Consider the following 14,634-nt stretch of genomic DNA (forward strand, 5'->3'; position numbering starts at 1 on the left):
TGTATATATGTATATATATATATATATATATATATATATATATATATATATATATATATATATATATATATAGTTAGGGTATATGGAGATATGATACCATCTTTCTCATAGACCATCAATGCCTTCTCCCAGTCCTTTTTCTCTTTGCTGTACATTATTGCATTACAAGACAGTGTATCATCATTTCCATATGTTTCTTGTTCATATTGTGAGTGTGCTTCACTTTTCTGTAAATGTGTTTAATCCAGGGCCAGATTAATGGGGGGGGGGTGTGTTAATTGAGCTTCAGCTCGAGGCCCACCTGTCTGAAATAGGTCCTGCTGCTTGTATTCCCAGTTTAGTCTAAAATACTGTGCTGTTGTCACATCAAATAGGCCCTTTATAATTTTCATCTCCTGGCCCATGATGCCCATAATCCAGCAATAGTTACAACTGCTGTCTCCAGATTCCTTCATCGGCAGTTTTATCCATTTTATAATACTCTGCTGTGCCAGGTCACATAGTTAAACTTTTCATCATGTGTCTTTTTATAAACTCTTCAACACTTTAACCCTTTTCACAATGCAACACCGACTGTATTTCATGAAAAAGTACTTTGCACCGTCAAAAAAAAAATATTAAACAGAGTATTTCATGTCATCTCACATAAGTATAGTTTCCTTTTGTCAACCACTACAGCACAGGAAATGTGTAAATCTAGTAATATAAGCAAGTTAATGTTTTTTTTTTAGCTGCAAAAGTATGGCCAGTAACACATCACTGTATAATTCTAATGTGCATCCGTAGTATATGAAATGAAGTATACTACAAGGTCATTGTTTTAAGAATAACAATTTATAATGACGAGAAGCAAAAGCATGAAGCTGAGTATGTGCAAAATACGTTTCCTCTTGGAGAGCATCCAAAGATGCTTGTCATTGTAATGGAAGAATTTCTTTGAATAGATTTAAGAGACACACAACTAGACTACTGGAGTAACCAACTCCATGAGAGATGGGTATTGCTCTAAATTAAGTTTTTGATTGTGGAGCCTTTAAGGATGATCCAGGGAATAACTGTCGAATTTCAATAACTAATTCTACCTTTCTTAGTAAATTATGAAAGAAACCAGTATTTGTTAATAAATGGACAAAGAGTTTTAGGAATATTTGATAATTCAGTGGATAGTAAGTTTAATAAATTGAGTACCTACAAGATTGAGAATTTTAGTTAGTGTATGTATATTTCAGATGGATCCAGTTACTACAGTCCAGTGACCTGGCAGACCTGTGCTCCACAAGGGTTGTTTAAATTTGCTTCTAAATTTGTTATGTATATGGCTGCTTGTCTGGGATATAAAGTTTTTATATGGGAAAGACTGCTAGGAGGCCTTGCACCAGAATTTTAGGAGCAATGAGGACTAAACATTTATGTGTTGTTCTTTATAAGCACATTGTGCACTATCAAAGAATAATCCACGACCTTGAAGAAAGGAACCAGAACTCTGCTAAAGTCCACAAGGCTGTATTTTTATTTCTGAAGTGTTCCAAAAGTCACAGATAAAATCACACTGAAGTATTCCAAAAGTCACAGATAAAATCACACAAGCGCTTTCGCTCAGGCAGTCCTGAGCTTTATCAAGTGAAAACAAAATGCAGTATGCAGTAACCTCCATTAAATAGCCTAGCAATTATACAATTAATTAATTAGTAAGTCTAGTACTAAGGTGTGGTGCTTTGGAGTTGGATGTTAAAAAAGTTAGTCATTATACCAACTCAAAAAATGAAATGTTTGCAACAACATCTGCACTTAAATAAAAATGACTAACCATAAAAAACATTTTAAAATACCAGTTTCCTAGGTTTCAGAACGGAAACTGGTATTTTAAAATGTTTTTTATGGTTAGTCATTTTTATTTAAGTGCAGATGTTGTTGCAAACATTTCATTTTTTGAGTTGGTATAATGACTAACTTTTTTAACATCCAACTCCAAAGCACCACACCTTAGTACTAGACTTACTAATTAATTAATTGTATAATTGCTAGGCTATTTAATGGAGGTTACTGCATACTGCATTTTGTTTTCACTTCATAAAGCTCAGGACTGCCTGTGCGAAAGCGCTTGTGTGATTTTATCTGTGACTTTTGGAATACTTCAGTGTGATTTTATCTGTGACTTTTGGAACACTTCAGAAATAAAAATACAGCCTTGTGGACTTTAGCAGAGTTCTGGTTCCTTTCTTCAAGGTCGTGGATTATTCTTTGCTTGTCTTTGGTTTTTTGTGCATTACTTCACATTGTGCACTATACTAGCTACAGAAAAAATATATTTAATATTTAATATTATTAAATATCATTTTTTGTAATGGACTTACCAAGCTGATGAAATGTGAGGAGTTGACTGGTATAATTTATTAGAACATAAAGACTATACATGGCAGATTTTGCTTGATGTTTGCACTGCATCCGTAATTAATGATTTTATAATTTTAGATGTGTTTTAAAGAACAAGACTTTGCATCATTTAAATAGAATTGTTGTCATGTTTGGTTAATATATGTTGTAAAAAATGAATGATTTTGATGCACTTCGAAGCTTTTTAAGTTTTTAATCGTGTGATAGCCACATACTTCCCAATTGTCCCTGATTTGGGCTCAAAATTTTGCTCTACCCCTCAACTCTTAATCCTTCCTAAAACTGGCAATCGTCAGAGAAAAGGTAGTGGATTAGAAGTTTAGACTTCTTTTACTTCAAAAAAAAATGGTTAAGTCAGTTCTGTTTTTCCTGCTGTTAGTTTATTTAAGGTTGGTTTGTATATTGCAGCTGTCTTCTTGTGACATCTTATTTTCAATTTCCAAGCAGACAAAAGCTCTTACTGTAGTAAATAGTTTTTTTTTTTTTTTTAATTTAGTGGCTGATTCATATACACCTTCTTTAAGCAATTTGTTTTGAGTAACCCATTTTGGGTTTCCCAGATCTAGAACATAGCAGTGGATAGTTTGATCAATGAAGAGCATTCGCCGGTTCTCTAGAGAGGAGCCTGTAATGTGTATATGACTTGTTATTAGAGATTGTGGTACAGTGAGGATAAGAGAATATTCCATTTTCCTCACTGTAGTATGATTTTGGAGTTAGTATATATAAGTCGGGGGTGGTGTGGGGAGTGCAGGGGGCTTGCCCCCTGCATAATTCTGTTTTCAATATTTTATTTTGATTCTTTTTATGTTCATTGATGTGGTTTTCACAAAAGTGCATTTTCGTGTAATCGCACTTTTATTGAACTGGACTTGCTTACTTGCGAAGGGAGCTGGTAGCGAATTTAGCAGCTTTATTGTAGCAGGTTTCTAGTTTGGCCATTTCAGTTTTCTTTAGATTGGTGAAGCTATGGGAGGCAATATAGCAGGATGGAGAGTATGTGAGTTGCAGCGATTCCTTGTCTTGTGGTGCTAGTGAGCAAAGGGCTTGAGTCTGTAAAGAATTTCTAGTTTTGCGTCTGTCTTTTTAATAGTTTGGGCTAGGTGTGTATCGAAGTTAAGATTACTGTCTATTAGTACACCTAGTAGGGCGGCCACGGTAGTGCAGTGGTTAGCATTGTCACCTCACAGCAAGAGGTTCTCCATTTCGATTCTCGGCTGGAGTGCCTTCTGTGCGGAGTCTGCATGTCCTCCCTGTGGTCGCGTGGGTTTCCTCCAGGTGCTCCGGTTTCCTCCCACATCCCAAAGACATGCTGTAGGTGGATTGGACACTCAAAATTGACCCTAGGTGTGAGTGCGTGCATGTGTGTGCCTCCTGTGGAAGGTTGGGTGCCAGGCTGGCAACTCGACACTGTAAAAACTCCACTGCCAATCATGAGCAGACAGGTGATCCGCTGTGGCGACCCCTAACCGGAAAAAGCCGAAAGAAGAAGAAGAAGTACACCTAGTAATTTTGTTTGGCCTACCGTCGATATTATGGTATTATTGGAAGAGAGTATTTGAAATGTAGTTGTGAGGGCACGTTTTACTGGGTGAAAGAGCATGAGTTTAGTTCAAGATGGATTCAAGATAAGTTGTGCATCTGATAACCAGGTTTCAACAGTTGGGAAGGACTGTTACATTTTAGTTTTGAGTTCCATTAGGGTAGGTGCAGCACAGATGACAGTGGAGTTATCAGCGTATTGGACAATGGAGACTAGAAAAGTGGTTGTATGAAGCCTATTGGTAAATATGCTCAAAAGCAGTGGACCTAGTATTGATCCTTGAGGGACCCCCATGGAAACTGGTAAAAGGGAAGGGAGGTCATGCTGCTATTTGACAGCTTGTTGATGGTTAGCTAAATAACTAAAGAACCAAGAGATTGAAGAATGGCTGAATTTTAGGTAGAAGAGTTAATTAAGTACTTTTTGGTGAGAAACAGTCTGAAACGCTTTGGATAGGTCCAAGTAGAAGGAGGATACCAGATCCACATCATTTGTACGTTGGTTGATAGTATTGGTAAAGCTGAGCAGGGCAGTTGTGGTACTATGATGTGGGCAGAAACTGTCCTGTGTGCTAGAAAGGAGATTATTAAATAGGAGGTAGTTGAAGCACTGCATATGAATGCATTTTTTGGATAGGGGTGATAAGGTTGCTGTAGGTCTGTAGTTGGAGAATTCAGTAGAGGTGCCACCTTTGTGTAGCTGGATTATGTAAGCCATTTTCCAGATTGGAGAAACATGTTGTTCAGTTATACAGTGGTTAATGAGAATAGAGACCAGATAGGAGATGGCATCTGCTGGTAGTTTTAAGAAATCAGAGGGCAGGTTATCTGCTGCAAGGGTTGTGGGCTTTAGTTTTTTTATGGTGTAAGTTTCAACAGGTTTAAAAGAGAAGGAGACAGATTTGTCTTTGGGTTTAGCTGGGATGGTTGGGAGTGCATTGCAGTGGGTCTTAGTAATTGAGAGTATAGTATTTGTAAAGAAAGAGTTGAATTGTGCAGCTATGCTGTCATTATTGTTAGTGATTGATGGGGTAGGAGTTGAGGATTGGTCTGGTTGATGGGGTAGGAGTTGAGGACTGGTGTGGCTAAAGGAGTTTATTCATGGCAGACCAGATTTTTTCAGAATTCTTGTGGTGCTTTTTCTGTATAGATGTGTAGTATGTTTTTTTTGTGTAGTTTGTCCTGGGATTTGGCTTTATTTCGAAGATGTTTTTAGTGTTCTAGGTTAAGTTGATATTTGTTGGTGTGCCACAGTGTCCAGGCTTTGTCTCTTAGTTTGAGTAAGTTTTTCATATTTTTAGATAGCCAAGGGGTGAAGTTAGATTTTACTCTAGTAGTTCTACATGGGGCTAGCCTGTTTAGTATTTCAAGGAAAGTAGCGTTGAAGTAATCTACAGCAGTATCTAAGTGTAGCATTTTGAATGTGGTTGAGTCACATTTTTGTAAGATGGAGTTATCAAAGTTTTTTTGTTGTGAATTTGTCGGTAGAGTGTATTTCTGTGGGGATGAAGATGGTGTCTAATTAAGCATGTGGGTAGATCACTAATGCTATCTGGAAACAATCTGATTGGTAGGCTAAATCAAGTTTGTTAGTTAGAATCCAGAACCTGGTCAGAGAGAGATACTGCAGCTACAAAAATCAATCAGAAACCCTACAAAATCCCTAAGATAAAGTATAGTTCACGTTAAAAGAGGTTTCTTGTGGATGAAATTAAAACTGCTTATTACTGACAGCAGTACTGAAAATAAAAAGCAAAACTGCACCTGTATGGGTAATGGCTGATAAAAGCAAACATCTATTTGTAATGCCTACATGGGGAAAACTAGGTGAAATTACATATGGTAGTCTAATGGCTAGTTTCTCTTCATTGCCATTGCTAGAAAGTTGCAAGTTGAGGAAAGGCTGCTAGGTTTGGTGTTAGGAGGGTAAGAGTGCCTGGAGAATACAGTCCCAGTGAGGTGTGCACGCCACTTAACATGTAAATTACACTAGAGACTATACAAATAAGGTATACATTCTGTTAAATATGATGACAAGGACGTACTTTCTGTCAGGATGTACTTTTCTAAGGTTATGGTGACAATTTGCTCTTTAGCAGTAGGGATATGAACAGCAACAAAGGCAAGGTGGGGGGACAACCCATAGAAAGCTGGAAAGTATCTAAAAAGACTAAAGAGAGGGAGGAAAATTAGCAGCGATTCAAAACTTAGTGAATAAATATCGTATTAGTGTACTGTATGTTTCAACGAGCTCTAGTGAATATAAAAATATGCAGATAAAATAAAATACTTAATGAGAAGTATCTTATTAGATCACTAGTACAGGATATGTTTCCTTGCAGTCCCCGTGAAATATGAGAAAGTAGGTGCAGGTAGCATAATGCTGCATTTCAAAAATGTTAATAGTTATAGCATTGCAATGTAGCAGTTATTGCTATGTTTTCAATGGAAAATTGTTACTTAGTTTAACACACTTCCACAACAAAATATACCAGTTAGAAGCCCTATAACATATGTGATTCACCACCCTTGGTCACAACAGTATGAGAGACTATGTGCAGGAAGCATAATTTGGCAATTCAGAAGTTAACAGTAACAGCATAGCAATGTAATAGCTATCACTGTGTTTTCAGTGGAAAGATGTTACTTAGTTCAACACATTTCCACAACAAAATATACCAGTTAGTATTTCTATAACATATGTGGTTCACCTCCTTTGGTCCAAGTAGTGGATCGCTCAGTGTTTTACCACTTCATATGGAACAGCAAGGAATGAAGTCAGTTGCACTACTCCACCCCCTTTCAAGCATTAAAATGAGGTATATACCACTAACAGCGCTGTAGTCTCTACCAAAGGGAGAATGTAACTAACGCTCATCAGCATATATCTAGTATAATCTTAGTTTAAACAAAGTCAGCATATTCATTGCAAACGTAGCACGCACAGCAAATCTGACTTACCTGACAAGCATACCATGCACTGAGTAGGAGAAGGGATTGTTCCAGCCAAATATTAATTTAAAAATGGTGCTAGCTGGGTGGCCGAAACTAGTAGATTCTCAACAGAAGTTGTAATGGTGGGCAGGCTGATACTAGGCTACCTCTGTGAGGGAAACATGGTATTTCAGATTATAATGAGAACCTGGACAGAGGGAGATACTGCGGCTACAAAAAAACAATCAGAAACCCTGCAAAATACCTGAGACTGGTAAATATATCAATATAGCTGTATCTTTATAGATTTTTCATCTAAAGGCAACTCTTTCAGTAGTGGGATGTGATTTTTTTTAACTGTTTGCTGCCTCATGTCAGATATTTATTATCCAGGTTTCATTTTCTGACTTTGAAAATGAAGATGGCATATCTGTTACCTAATAATTCAGTGTAAAAATGTTAGAATGCCTGGTGTGCAGAGACATTTTCTATTTTTCAAAATTACAGAGTCTCACTGTGAAGCAATTACACATTTCTCCCTGTAGTGGCTAGCATTCTGCTAGTCACCTTCCAGAAAATAACATTCAGCAGTCCAGTTCCTCAGACATGTGGTCCTACTCACAGCCCCTTAAGTTTTCTTATTAATGACTTATAAGAGACTGAGTTATAGGCCTTGCTGACATCTAGGTTGGCTCCCTTAACAAAGGAAGTTACTCAGCCTTCACTGCAAGATTCTCTCCATGACTCTGCCTGCTTCTTTTTGTAAACTAAAAGGCTGCAGTTTGCCTGAGTTTTCAAGTTCCCTTGTTTTTACTAGAGTACCATCTTTGCTGTCCTTCATTCCTGTGACACTTCTGCACTGACCACTGATCTATGAAGATCTCCATCAGGAGATCGGCTAGCACACTTTCCAGGCTTCCCTTCTTGTTGTGGTATTTTATCCTCTCTAAGGACAGCTAATTCTATCTTTACCTGAACCCTCTCTATCTGTGTATCTGTTGACTGTTTTCCTCATTTTGTCCTGTTTCATTCCCAGTATGGCACCACCCCTTGCTTTTCTTTATGATGGCATCTCATTGCTTAATGATTATAAATGACTTGTGCTGATTGCAGGTGTAGACTGAGATTTCCAGAGATGCTTGTGTAGATTTCAGAATGCTTATTATAAATAACATGACATAGGTTTTTGTTTTATTTATAGGTACATTCAGATGGAACCACATTTCAGTACCAGTATGGAACTCCTTCTTCTGATCTTTGTAAAACAATACAGTCTATAAGGTAAGTTTACTCTTAATGCCTAAAAAGTGTCTATATGTAAAGGTATCAACTAATCTTTACTCAAACTCGCTATGCTCTTTGTAGTTCATTGTTCTAGTTCAGACCCTTGGAATTTCCCATTTGCCAGAGCCTGGGGCTGACCTGAGTACCAGAGATTTCACCGTACCAATGGCCTGGCACATACCCTTCTCTTCCACCATCAGGATGTCTGTGGTATAAAGGGTAGTCATCTGATGTCATCTTTGGTTACTTTTGCTGCAGAAGTCTGAGCATTGACTAATGTTCATCATGTTACACTGCTGCAGTCATCACACTTGGGTTATCCTGCCGTCAGGCGGTCCCGCAGTCGGCCAGAGTTCCAAAGTCTTGGTCCGGCGTCGGTTGCTGTCGCTTCTTCCCTGACGTCAGTGCGCCAGGGGTATATAAGAGGCATCTGACACCATTTTCTTCAGTCTTTCTTGCCGCGCGGTGCCCGAAGCAGAAGCAGTTCGCAAGTCCTGAGATTTTCAAATCAAATTTCAGACCGAAGTCTTCAATAAAGCTAAGTACCCCATTGGGGAAACTTTTCTTGCCTCAGTCCGATGTCAGAAAAAGTTAACAATTGCATTTCTTGTGGGAAGCAAGTACCTCATAAGGACTTTCATTCTTATTGTACTCCTTGCCTAGGCCCAGACCACGACGTCACAGGTTGTCGGTTTTGCACTAGGTTTAATAAACGAACTATAAAACGGTTTGATTTCGCCCGACATTATTTTGGTAGGAAATTTAATTATACCATGCCGTCGGAGCACCCGAGTACCGGAATGCATAAAAAATGCAAGGATAAGGACAGGCAGCCGAGACCAAAACCAGACTCCGAGGCCTCTGCTGGAACCGTCACCGATTCTCTGGTTTTCAGTGAGGCGCCTACGCAGCCCCTGACGACCACTGATTTAGAACCTCAGACGGCTTCTGATTCCCAAGCGGAGATTACTAGGCCTCCACAACCTTCATCTTTAGCCCCTTCCGACTCCAGGGCTGAAGGTGATTCCGGTGCAGTTGAAACGCCTTCAGTTGCAGAGGGTGTCTTCAGACCGACTACACTCACCATTAAATCTTATGCAAAGCTGAAAACTCCTTTAAAAACAAAAAAGACTGTACAGCAGTCTCCAGTACAAGGCCCCATGCCTAAGAAACAGATGCTTAAGATGGCTGAAGATTTAATTACCCTAATCAGGGGTTCCCATCCCCCTCCTGATAAAAGGCCAAGACAGGAGGAGGATTACGCTTCCTCTGACCAGGTCTCAATTTCCTCAGATTCTTCAGAGGAACAGGAATACTCTTTTCCCCCTTATGAAGATTCTGATGCTGAAGAGTCTATTCCCTCAGCATCTCCCCCAGAAGACTACTCTTTTGTGGAAACTTTACATACCATGAGGGAACATTTCCACTGGGAAGGCCAGGATTACTCTGATTCTAAGAAAAGGCTCCGAGAGTTCCTTTTACTACCCCAGCACAGACCACTGGCTATTCCACCCGTGTTAGACATTGTGGATGATGTTTATTTAGAATCTAGCCTTAACCCAGACTCCCTACCGCCTGCTCCAGCCAAACCAGACAGATACTACAGAGTCTCTAACTTTCACAAATTCCTATATAAAAGCCCTGTTGCTGACCCAGAAACCATTTCCCACGGTCCCAAAGGGGTTAAGGCTTCTATTGCTAAAAATCCTGTGCCCTCTGAAAGGGATTCCAGAGCACTAGACAGATGAGGAAAGAAAGTATATACCTCAGCTACTCTAGCCATGAGGGCCTTAAATTGCCAGTTTCACATGCTGAAATATCAGCAATACCTGATGTCTCAGTTAAAACAAAAATTGATCACACATTCAGAACAGCCTGATTTCAAAGAAATGCAAGATTTGCTGCATGCAGCTGAACAAGTGGGAAAACATACTTTGCAATGTGGATTTGATTCCTTGGAGGCTTCCTGTAGAGCAGCAGTGACTGGGTCTGTCATACGTAGGCATGCTTGATTAAAAGAACAAACCCTACCTGATCATGTTAAAGCAAAGTTATTGGATGCACCTCTACAGCAGGATGTTTTATTTGGTGTAAAAGCAGAAGAGGTTTTAAAGAAAATGGAGGATAAGGCAAAATCTATGCAGACGGTCAAGGATTTTTTACAGGTTCAACCCCCTTGTTTCAGCAGAAATTGGCCAACAAAAAACTGGTCCTTTCCAGCTTCTGACAGACCACAGAAGGGCAAATACAGATGCCAAGGGGCAGAGGTCAGTCACAAGGCCCTTACAAACCTCGACAATGGGGTACCACAACCCAGAAAGGAGGAGAAGGCAGGTCCCAAGCTATCGGAAGACAAACGCAATGACTTAACCCTCAGACTGCCAAGCAAATCTCTCTTGTCAGCTCCTATGGGAGGAAAATTAGCACTTTTTGCAGACAACTGGAACATCATCACAAAAGACAAATGGGTCCTAAATACTGTCTCACAAGGATACAGATTCCATTTTCACACTTTACCAAGGATAAAAGGAATGCCAAACCTGCCACCGAATCAATGGGCAGAGGCTCAAAAGCAAATTACAGCTCTCATGGACATGAGAGCCATTCAACAGGTACCTACACAGGAGCAAGGACAAGGATTTTACTCAAGACTCTTTCTAGTCCCCAGAAAGGACAAAGCCTGGAGACTCATTCTGGACCTCACAATTCTAAACACCTACCTGGAAGTACCTAAATTCAAGATGCTAACACTACAGCAACTTCTTCCCATGCTGGGCAAGAAGGCTTGGCTAGTAACGTTGAATCTCAAGGAGGCATACCTGCATATCCCTATCAGACAAAATTGCAGAAGATACCTCCGCTTTATTACAGGTTCAACTCATTGTCAATTCTTTGCAATGCCCTTTGGCTTATCTACTGCACCCAGGGTTTTCACAAAATGCCTGGCACCAGTAATTGCATACTGCAGACAAAGAGGAATTCAAATATATCCATACCTGGATGACTACCTTATTCAAGCAGAAAGCAAGGACATTCTTTTAAAGCATCTGGCGTTTGTCAAACACCTAATAAGTTGCCTAGGGTACACAGTAAACGAAAAGAAATAAAAACTAGTGCCCTCACAAGACATAATATTCCTGAGTGCCAGCTTAAATACAATGGCCCAGATGGCTTATCTCACGCCAGACAAGCAAGAACAACTGACTCAATACTTCAAAATGATGGCAACAAAGACCCAACTCCCTGCAAGAAAAATTCTGCAGGCCTTGGGATTCATAGCATCTTGCATACTACTAATACCATTTGCAAAACTGCATATGAGGAAATTACAATGGTACCTGAAAAGCATATGGACTCAACACAGCCACAGCTTGGAGACAATGATACCACTCATTCCATGTCTTCAACAGGAGTTTCTATGGTGGGCTCAGGCATGTCACCTCATCAAGGGTCAGCCTTTTATCTTACCCACAGCCAGACAAACTATAACAACAGATGCATCGGATTATGCCTGGGGAGCACACATGGCAGGACAGTGCATTAAGAGCAAATGGTCTACAGATCAAAGAAATCTGCATATCAATCAAAACGAAATGCTAGCTGTTCAAAATGCCCTAACAGTTTTCAAGGACCTCCTACAACCAGGACAACTCCTAATAAAGACAGACAACACCACGGTAATGTGGTACATAAACAAGCAAGGGGGCACACACTCCTATCCCCTATGCAGGCAAGCAATGACCCTGTGGAACACCGCACTGACCTACCAAGTTCAACTACAAGCACAATTCCTGCCAGGAAAGAAAAACACATTGGCAGACGATCTAAGCAGAAACATCATGGATCCTCACGAGTGGCAACTAGATCCACAAGTATTTGCAATGATAACTCAAAAATGGGGGCGCCCAGACATAGATCTGTTTGCCAACCCCCAAAACTGCCAACTTCGGAAATTTTGCACAAGGACATACCACCCACTAGCTTGGAAAGTGGACGCCCTCTCATTCAGTTGGAAAACATTAACAGTGTATGCCTTTCCTCCACTGCCTCTTCCAGCAAAGGTCCTGCTGAAAGCCAGATTAGAGAGGCCACAAATGATACTCATTGTCCAGACTGGCCACGCCAACACTGGTATCCAATACTAAGGAACATGGCTCAAGGCCCACCATGGATTTTGCCTCAAATTCCTCACCTGCTCACTCAGCAAAACAATCAGATTCTACACAGCCAGCTCAAGACTTTAAATCTGGCTGCATGGCAAATTACCTAAGCAACCAGTCAACACTTCTCTCTAAAGCTGTTATGGATGTCATTCTGGAGGCCAGGAGGCCCAGCACCAGGAAAACCTATTCAGACAAATGGAAAAGATTTTGCGCGTGGAACCAGGCTAAAGGCCAAAATCCCCTTGTTCCAAAAATTCCTCAGATTTTACAATATTTAACGGAGATGTTGCACAAAGGACTTTCTTTCTCATCTATTAAGAGCAACGCCTCAGCGATTTCAGCTCACTACAACACGGATCCTCCTATACTTTCACATCCACTGCTAAGACAGTACCTCAGTGGGGTTAAGAACATAAGACCGCCCCGGAGAGCACCAACACCAACTTGGGATCTCAACTTTGTCCTGGAAAAGGTTACACTGCCGCCCTTTGAACCAGCTTTTACAACTGATTTACAGTTTCTATCATGGAAAACTGCCCTGCTGCTAGCAACAACTTCAGCACGAAGAGTCTCAGAGCTACAGGCCCTAATGGCAGTGGAGCCTTTCATCATTTTTCATCAAGACAGAGTCGCTCTATGAACTAACCCTTCCTTTATGCCAAAGGTAGTATCCAGTGTGGCCCTAAACTAAACCATTCATTTGCCCACCTTTTTCCCAAACCTCCAGAACAAAGGAGAAAGGCTCCTGCATTCTTTGGACATTCACAGGCAATTGCGTTACTACTTGGATAAAACTAAGGCCTTCAGAAAATCTGACCAGCTCTTCATATCCTATGCTGCAGGCTCACAAGGAAAAGCTATCTCAAAACAGACCATTTCAAAATGGATAGGACATTGTATCCGTTTCTGCTACACACATCATGGGAAACCTGTACCTGCTAGCATTAGGCCCCATTCCACCAGGGCTACAGCTACATTAGCAGCCTTTCTCAGAGGGGTACCAACCAAGGATATTTTGGAGGCTGCAACTTGGAGTTCAGTGCACATCTTCACCGAGCACCATCACCTACCTCTGTACTCTAAAACCAGAGCTGGCTTTGCCACTGCAGTTCTGCAGGGCCTACTAGCTTCTCCAAACCCTGTTTAGTTCCACCGCCCATCCTTATCTTTGGGATTCAACCCAAGTGTGATGACTGCAGCAGTGTAACACGATGAACATAGTACAGTTTTGTACCTACCATAAATGTAGATGTTCGAGTGTTCACACTGCTGCAGTCCAGGTTACCCTCCCTCCATCCCCTCTGACCTAGCTGAACTTTTCTATACCTTTCTATCTTGAACAACCTTTGTGGTGTATTTGCTTGTAACTAAAGGTATTCCTTTTATGTCCTTTACATGTTTAATTAGCAATATGTAATGCCTACCTACTTGGGGGCACCTGACATCTGGGGCAAGAAAAACTGAAGAAAATGGCGTCGGATGCATCTTATATACCCCTGGCGCACTGACGTCAGGGAAGAAGCGACAGCAACCGACGCCGGACCAAGACTTTGGAACTCTGGCCGACTGTGGGACCACCTGACGGCAGGATAACCCAAGTGTGATGACTGCATCAGTGTGAACACTCGAACATCTACATTTATGGTAGGTACAAAGCTGTACTTTCTTCATCCATCAGGTAGGCTGAAGCCTAGAGTTAAGATAACAACTGCTTGTTGGGCAGTAGTTTTTCCTAAAAATTAATTGCTGGCTTAAATGTGGGAAGCAAATTCCTCACATGGACTTCCATTCTCTTTGCCTTTCTCTCTTTCTAGGTCTGGAGCATAACATGCCCATCTGCCTCAGTTTGCTGATCCCTAGAGAGGTATTTACAATACTTGGCCTTAGCACAACATGGAATGCATCAGTCCCTCCTCAAAATTTGCAATGAAAAAGAAGGAAAAGCTTAAAAAAATGTATTGGATATCTAAAGACACAGTCTCAATTGATGAGATGTCTTTGCATTCCCTGCAACTGACTGCTAGTGAGGCTGAGGCCTGTCATGTAACTCATCAGGAAGCTGCCATGCCTTTAGCCTTAACAGTACCTGATGAGGCAAAATTCTTATTGCATCAGTTGCATGCAGAGATGCTTTGCAGATTCTGGCTTCTGACAAGACAGTGCTAAGTCACAGAGGATGAAAGTAGCATCCCACAAATCATTGTAAGAGAAGATGTTGACAGGGATCAGATGTTGCTTGATGTTCATCGTGCATACAGCTGCAGTAAAGATGGTTTCTCTGCCGTCAGGCGGGTCCTCGGTCGGCCGAATTCCAAAG

The 14,634-nt window shown here is 40.7% G+C and overlaps 1 protein-coding gene across 3 annotated transcripts in view; it reads left to right on the plus strand.

Moving 5' to 3' along the window:
* The window catches only part of LOC122809734, a gene marked incomplete at its 5' end in the record, with an annotated part of 455,767 nt that overhangs the window by 364,102 nt on the left and 77,031 nt on the right, over positions 1 to 14,634 (plus strand). For all 3 annotated transcript variants that reach the window (XM_044081441.1, XM_044081442.1, XM_044081443.1), the window contains 1 exon segment: positions 8,072 to 8,151. In XM_044081441.1, the coding sequence (XP_043937376.1) occupies positions 8,072 to 8,151 (80 nt within the window).

This window comes from Protopterus annectens, chromosome 8.part0, assembly GCF_019279795.1.
Source record: "Protopterus annectens isolate FY-2018-M chromosome 8.part0, PAN1.0, whole genome shotgun sequence".
NCBI lineage: Eukaryota > Metazoa > Chordata > Ceratodontiformes > Protopteridae > Protopterus > Protopterus annectens.